At 43.3% G+C, this 7,500-nt stretch overlaps 1 protein-coding gene across 5 annotated transcripts in view; it reads left to right on the top strand.

Annotated features, from left to right (window-relative positions):
• utrn (utrophin) overlaps positions 1–7,500 on the top strand; it is a 157,904-nt gene that overhangs the window by 67,270 nt on the left and 83,134 nt on the right. For all 5 annotated transcript variants that reach the window (XM_062551192.1, XM_062551193.1, XM_062551190.1 and 2 more), the window contains 7 exons: positions 443–562; positions 2,258–2,374; positions 2,605–2,871; positions 4,383–4,555; positions 5,859–6,003; positions 7,051–7,226; positions 7,385–7,500. The exon at positions 7,385–7,500 is cut by the window's right edge and continues 14 nt beyond it. In XM_062551192.1, the coding sequence (XP_062407176.1) occupies positions 443–562; positions 2,258–2,374; positions 2,605–2,871; positions 4,383–4,555; positions 5,859–6,003; positions 7,051–7,226; positions 7,385–7,500 (1,114 nt within the window). The remainder of the gene's footprint in view (positions 1–442; positions 563–2,257; positions 2,375–2,604; positions 2,872–4,382; positions 4,556–5,858; positions 6,004–7,050; positions 7,227–7,384) is intronic.

Here is a 7,500-nt window from a genome sequence, read left to right as displayed (position 1 = left end):
GGAGTTCAGTTCTGTCTGTGAGATAATTGTTCATTAATAATGTGATAGTATTAATATCATTAATATTAATACTGAGGATGATGAATGACCTGTTCATGAATGAGTGGGATTAATCTCTGATGATATTTCTGAAGAGGAGATCATTATGCATAATTCTATCCGTATATCGTGTAATGCTCCGTAATTATCTAACAACTTGTGTATGTCTTTGTTTGTTTTATTTGTGTGTGTGTGTGTGTGTACGTTCGTGTGTACGTGTGTGTGTGTGTGTGTGTGTGTGTGTGTGTGTGTGTGTGTGTGTGTGTGTGTGTGTGTGTGTGTGTGCGTGTGTGCGTGTGTGCGTGTGTGCGTGTGTGCGTGTGTGCGTGTGTGCGTGTGTGCGTGTGTGCGTGTGTGCGTGTGTGTGCGTGTGTGCACGCTTGTTTGTGTGTGTGGGCTATAGGTGTGTGTGGATGAGGAGTGTGTGGAGGCAGCAGAGCAGCTCCAGCAGTTTGAGTCGGATCTGCAGGCTTGTCTCTGCACCCTACAGAGCCAAGACACACACACACCAGATGAGGAGAAAGTACGAACACACACACACATTGAAGTATACATACTCATGCATAGGTCATACTCATGCACACACACACACACACACACACACACACACACACACACATACATACATACAGTGAGGAGAACATGTATTTGATACCATGCTAAAGTTGACTAAAAAGAGGAATATAAAATCATCATTTGACAATTGATCTTAATGTCTTAATTCAAAAATTGAGTAAAAATAAAACCGCTAACTACCCCAATTTTCTTTGTGAATGAAGAATGTTTCGTAAATAAATAAATGTTCTTCCTAAATGCTAGGGGGAAGGAAGTATTTGACCCCCAATGTAACCCTATGGGAATTTAACACATAGGGTTAACATTGGGGCAGGCAGATTTTTATTTTTTAAGGCCAGCTATTTCATGGATTCAGGTTATTATGCATCCTGATAAAGTTCCCTTGGCCGTTGGAATTAAAATAGCCCCACGTCATTACATACCTTTCACCATAGCGAGAGATTGGCATGGTGCTTTTTGCAGTAGGCCTATTAGCCTGTTTGATGCTCATTGAGCTCAATGCAAATCAAACAGGCTAATAGGCCTACTGGAAAAAGCACCATGCCAATCTCTAGCTATGGTCAAGGGTATGTGATGATGTGGGGCTATTTTAATTCCAAAGGCCAAGGGAAATTTATCGGGATGCATAATATCCTAGATCCATGAAATAGCTGGTCTTTAAAAATAAAAATCTGCCTGCCCCTATGTTAACCCTATGTGTTAAATTCCCATAGGGTTACATAGGGGGTCAAATACTTCCTTCCCCTAGCATTTAAGGAAAACATTTATCTATTTACGATACATTCTTCAATCACAAAGAAAATTGGTGTCCTTGGCGGTTTGATTTTTACTCATTTTTTAAATTAAGGCATTAAGATCAATTGTCAAATGATGATTTTATATTCCTGTTTTAGCATGGTATCAAATACATGTGCTCCTCACTGTACATGCATACAATTACATACATACAATTATACAGACTAATGCACAATTCATACTGTTCACACACAGACACAAACACAAACACAGGCACATACTGTACATTCTCTCTTAATATACTGTAGAGGTCAGACGAGGAGGAAGTACTGTTTGGATGTCCCCCCCGTCCCCCCCCCCCACACACACACATTCACACATGCACACATGCACACACACATCTCTTTATCAGTTACCATGTGACTGAGCAATAATGTAATCTACATCAAGGTTATTATACTCCAGCAAAACTCTTACAAGGACACACACACATACAGACACAGACACACACCCCCACACACACAGACACACCCACAGAAGAAGTCACAGAGGAGCATACAAACACACACACACACACACACACCTACACACACATTCCAAAGCACATCCTGACTAAAGGTCATCTAGAGCACATTCACACTTCACACTCGGCTCAGGAATCTTCTCTCCTATTTCTTCACTACGTGTGTGTGTGTGTGTGTGTGTGTCTGTGTGTATTTGTGTCTGTGAGTATGACTATTTCTCTGCATGTATTGTAACGTGTGTGTGTTCTCCTACTCTGTTTCCGACTACTCTCTTGTTCCACTGTTTGGTTGTTTTGTTGTTTTTGTTTTTTGTTTTAGTTTTTTTTCTCACAAGTTCTTTGTATGCGTCCTTGTTCTCTTTGTGTGTGTGTGTGCGTGTGTAGATGGACGAGCAGAAGGCTCGTGTGGAGGAGCTGTTGAGGAGAGGGGAGGAGGTACTCCAGCTGACCCCAGAGGACGACCGGAGACAACAGCTGAGAGGGAAACTACTCCTTTTACAGGTGCACACACACACACGCACACACACGTTTTTGACATACACACATAGAGACACAGACTCAGACACACACACACACACACAGAGAGAGACTCTGACTCAAACATACAGACAGACACACACATACACACACACACACACACACTCGCACACAGAGAGAGGGAGAGACTCTGACTCGAACACACACACGCACAGCCTGTGTGTATTCTCACAGTCCCTCTTTTCCCTCTGCAGGAGGTGTGTGTGGACAAACCCGCCGCGATGTCGGAGGACTCTTCCTCTCTCTCTCTTCCCGCGGCCGAGCCGACGGAGGAGGAAGAGGAGGAGGAGGTGCTGGAAGATGAAGAGGGCTCCCTCCCTCGCTCTCTCTCTCCGTCCTCCTACCTGCTGGACATCAACAAGCTGCTGCTGGCCATGACCGACGCGGACCTCCTGCTCAACTCCAGCGAGCCCAGCACTGGACTCTACGACAACTTCAGCCTGCAGGAGGACACCCTCCGGGTACGTGTGTGTGTGTGTTTGAGTCAGAGTCTCTCTCTCTCTCTCTCTCTCTCTTTCTCTCTCTCTCTCTCTCTCTCTCTCTCATCCAACTTATCCAGAAAGCTCCCTGGAGCACCTGAATTAGAATCTCTCACTGATGTACTTCATTTGAGGGTGAGATTTATGCAATTTTTTTTCTTCAGTCAGTGGTGGGTTAAGTTGAAGACTTGATTGGGTGAGCTTAACAAATGTTCAAATTTCCGTTCCCCAAGCTGCCGTTTTTGCAAAACTAAAAGATCTCCAAATGTTCCAAATGTTAACGCTGATGGTTAAAGTGTTCATAACAAAAGAAGCTAAGGGAGTGTGGAGCTTTCCAAGGCCAAGTGCAGCCATTAACAACAAGTCTGGAAATGGAAGGCCTAATATTTTGAGCTGCTTAGAGACGAGCTAATTATGATAGTGATTTTTTTTTTTTTTTTTTTTTTTTCGGGGGGGGTTAGCATATTCTTCATAATCATTGCAAAAAACAAATATTAGGCTTGCAGACTATGGCTTTAGTTGTGATAATGTTATCATCGCAGCTTCTCAGAGGTTCTGAAAGAAATTGAGTGTTTATACAAGTTAAATTCTTTAAATGCAAGTAATTTGCATTTCGTCAGCAGGTAGTAATTGAACATTGAATTTATTTGTTTATTTATGTAAAAAAAAAAAAAAAAAAAGAGCACCATGCACATAACAAAATATCAAAATATGTAGGCTATAATGAGTTAGACTACACACTGACTACATCAGATGCCTATAAGCCTGTATCTACTGCAGCCTATATTCAGGTGGATTAATTATGTTAGCATAACATGAGGGATAGATGTGTTTATTTGCAAAAAGAAATATTGAATAATAATGGATTGAAAAGAGGTAGGTAATAACAGACCAGACATGATCGAATAAAGAATAGTATAAGAATAATACAAATATAAGAAAATGGACAAAATTTTCACATCAGTCCCTGTCATTTCATAGACAACATGGATACGTACTGTACGTGAAATATTCAGTTTGTGAAATATTCAGTTTGCCGAATATTTTGTTAGATAGATATCCGACATTAAAGATGGGTTGCTATCCAAAATGTATCTTGTGTGTATGGCCATGCCTGTTCTTCTCTGCTCCAGGTGATGCTCAAAAAATGTCTTCATGATTGGCAGGTCTATAGTTTGTACAATACGTGTCTGTGTGTGAGTGTGTGTGTATGCCAGTGTGTGTGTGTGTGTGTGTGTGTGTGTGTGCGTGTGTGTGCGTGCGTGCGGGTGGCGCGTGGTAGAGGGCCTCAAACTTGTCCTATAAGATTCTTTTTCAAGCGTAGTCTGTGTGTGTGTGCGTTTGTTTGTTTGTTTGTTAGAAGGACAGCGTGACTAAGAGGTATTGATCAACTGTATTATGATCAGCTTCAAGGGCAGCTGTTTTGTCTGTCTGTCTGTCTGTTGACTTGACTAACTAACTGTGTGTGTGTGTGTGTGTGTGTGTGTGTGTAGAGTGTGAAGGAGACGCTGGAGCGCCTGGGCGAGCAGGTGGCCGTGATCCACGAGCGTCAGCCGGACGTCATCGCCGAGGCCAGCGCACAGGAAGTGATGCACATCTCCGACGCCCTGAGTCAGCTCAACGTCAGCTGGGACCGCCTCAACCGAGAGCACGCCCGCCGCAAGGGGTGAGTGAGCACACACACACACACACACACACTCATACACTCATACACATATACTCTCATGCACACACATACACACTCTCATACGCACACACATGCATACACACATGCATACAAACACACACACACACACACACACACACACAACGCACGCACACCACACATGCACACACACGCACTCACGTAATGCTCAACGCTGACTTTCTTAACTGTATGTAAGCTCTCCACAAGGGTTGAGCATGTACACACCCTCAAACTTATTTTTTATATTTTCTTCAGCAAAAGCCCTAACGTTTTAAATATCATGTTCTCAGTTTAATTTGTATTTCCTGTGAGGGACATGGCTTTGCAGTATTGATGTAAAGGCAGATAAACTTGTTGCAGCCCCTCTTCTGTTGGCTCTCTCTCTCTCTCTCTCTCTGTTATCCTCATTTCCACTACAAAGGAACTTCCACTACTCTCACACACACATTCCATGGAAGATGCGTACACACACACACACACACACACACACACACTTACTTACCATCACTCACTCACTCATAGAGCTTAAGCGTACATCATTCTTTGAGGAGAGCGTGTAGGTTTACACCGCTATAAATATGTGTGTATATTATGGTAAGTTTTTCTCAGATACTCTCAACCCTCGGAGAGATGAAAGGATATTGTGAGTTCAGCTGAGTTCACTTGCATACACACTCATGCACACACACACACACACACACACACACACACACACACACACACACTTAGAAACACACTGACAGCATTTCTGTAATCACTGCATATCTTCAAAGCAGAGCCAGTTTATCTCTATGCTATTTTTTGCTGCTCTGTATTTTCGTGTGTGTGTGTGTGTGTGTGTGTGTGTGTGTGTGTGTGTGTGTGTGTGTGTGTGTGTGTGTGTGTGTGTGTGTGTGTGTGTGTGTGTGTGTGTGTGTGTGTGTGTGTGTGTGTGTGTGTGTGTGTGAAAGTGTGTTTGAGAGGGAGATGCTGACCCCATTTCTTTTATCTCATCAGCATCCCATGAAGCACGGTCAATAAGGCTCTAAAGGTCTTTGTACTATACTATACGTAGTCAGGCTAACGCTGCTGTTTCACTGTGTGCTTATAGAGTATGTGATAGTGAGGACATGTGTGCTTGTTTGGACATGCAGTAACTGCGATGGCTACCTTTAAGCAAATCTTTACCCAGAACTTTAATCTATCTATCTTTTTAATCTATCTAAATTTTTTTATTTTTATGTGTGATTTTCTTGTGTGGTACCTATGTATTTAGTGTGTGTGTGTGTGTGTGTGTCCACAGGTGTTTTGACCGTGCTGTGGAGGCATGGCGACAGTTCCACTGTGACATCACCGACCTCAGCCAATGGCTGAGCCATGCTGAGCAGCTACTGGATGAAAGGGAGGGGCCAGATGCAGCCCCTGAGCAGGTCAAAGGTCACCAGGAGGTGAGGTGTCACAGAGTCACAAGTTTGTTTGTTTGTTTGTTTGTTTTTGTCAATGCTCGGCTCGGTCGTTCGGTGAAGCATTTGCATACACAAAGAGTTGTTTTGCAAATATGTTAATCACTTGAGGTTTTTTCCACAACTTAATTTCATCGCTACAATAATTATTGCAGAAGATTTACAGAAACATAGAAATAATACCAAGGATAAGACACATGTTGGAGGCTTCATACAGTGATCAAACAAACAGGGCTAATGTGTGTGTTGTGTTGAGGAGTCAAGCACACTTGTGTTTTTTTTTTTGTTTTTATCTTGGAAGAAAATAAGCTTTTGAAGATGTGCTCAAGAGTTGCAGGCTAATGAACTCCTCGCTAATGAATATCGAGTTATGCTAAACACATGCGGTGAGGAAGCAAGCAGTTTATTCCCCCCTCTAATGAAGCCTACATGTGTGGACACACACACACACACACGCACACACACACACGGGTCCCCCTCTGAGTCCTGAGGATATAAACACACACTCGTACACAAGCAAAACACACATACACACTCACTTATGCAGGGTCTCCTGAGGACATCTGTATTCCTACACACACACACAGAGATATACCCATGTACTCACAAGCACTGGAGTGTGAGAATATTCTTGTTAGTTTTACATGTACCCAGTTTAACCTGAGTACCTGGGCATGAAAGCCTGTTCTGTTCTACCACGCGTAGAGATGAGAGATGAGGTGAGATGAAGAGTGCGCGTGTTTGTGTTTTACGTTTTATGGAAATTGAGTCGGCAGGATTCGTACTTCATACTTTCATACTGGCTATTTGAAGCATTCTGTAATATAGCAATACATAATGTGAATACTTTGTTTTAATGTTCCTCCATATTGGGTGTCTTGATAAAGCACTACATAGATGTAATGTGTTGTCGTTGACATTGTCTTTGTTGTCGTTGTCGTCGTTGTCGTTGTCGTTGTCGTTGTCGTTGGTTTTGTTTTTCTTGTCATCTTGTCTTGGTGTTGATTGGTTTTGATGTTGGTTGATTGACAGGAGCTAGAGGAGGGAGTGGTCAGTCACCTGCCTGTCCTGGCCCAACTAAACCTAACAGGAAATGACATCATCGGTCAGCTGTCGTCAGCGGAAGGCCCCCTGCTGGACGAGAAGCTGCATCGCCTCAACCAACGTTTCAGCCTCGTCCAGCAACGAGTCCCTCGCCAGCCGCCACGGTAACCACGGAAACATCGGACTCATGCCAGCACACTTATAGGAAAATGAGCAAGCAAAGAGGAAGTTTCTTGACCTTTCTCTCTGTGTGTGTGTGTGTTTGTGTGTGTTTGTGTGTGTTTGTGTGTGTTTGTGTGTGTGTGTGTGTGTGTGTGTGTAGGTTGCTGACGGAAGACTCCACTGTGTTAGATGTGATGGGGGGGCAAGGCGACATGTCACCTTTGCATGACATTGGGGACTCGGTGCGGTTGTCACAACGGGACAGTGATGTCAGCC

Source organism: Sardina pilchardus, chromosome 12, assembly GCF_963854185.1.
Source record: "Sardina pilchardus chromosome 12, fSarPil1.1, whole genome shotgun sequence".
Classification (NCBI taxonomy): Eukaryota; Metazoa; Chordata; class Actinopteri; order Clupeiformes; family Clupeidae; genus Sardina; species Sardina pilchardus.
This window is presented reverse-complemented; position numbering and strand designations above follow the sequence as displayed.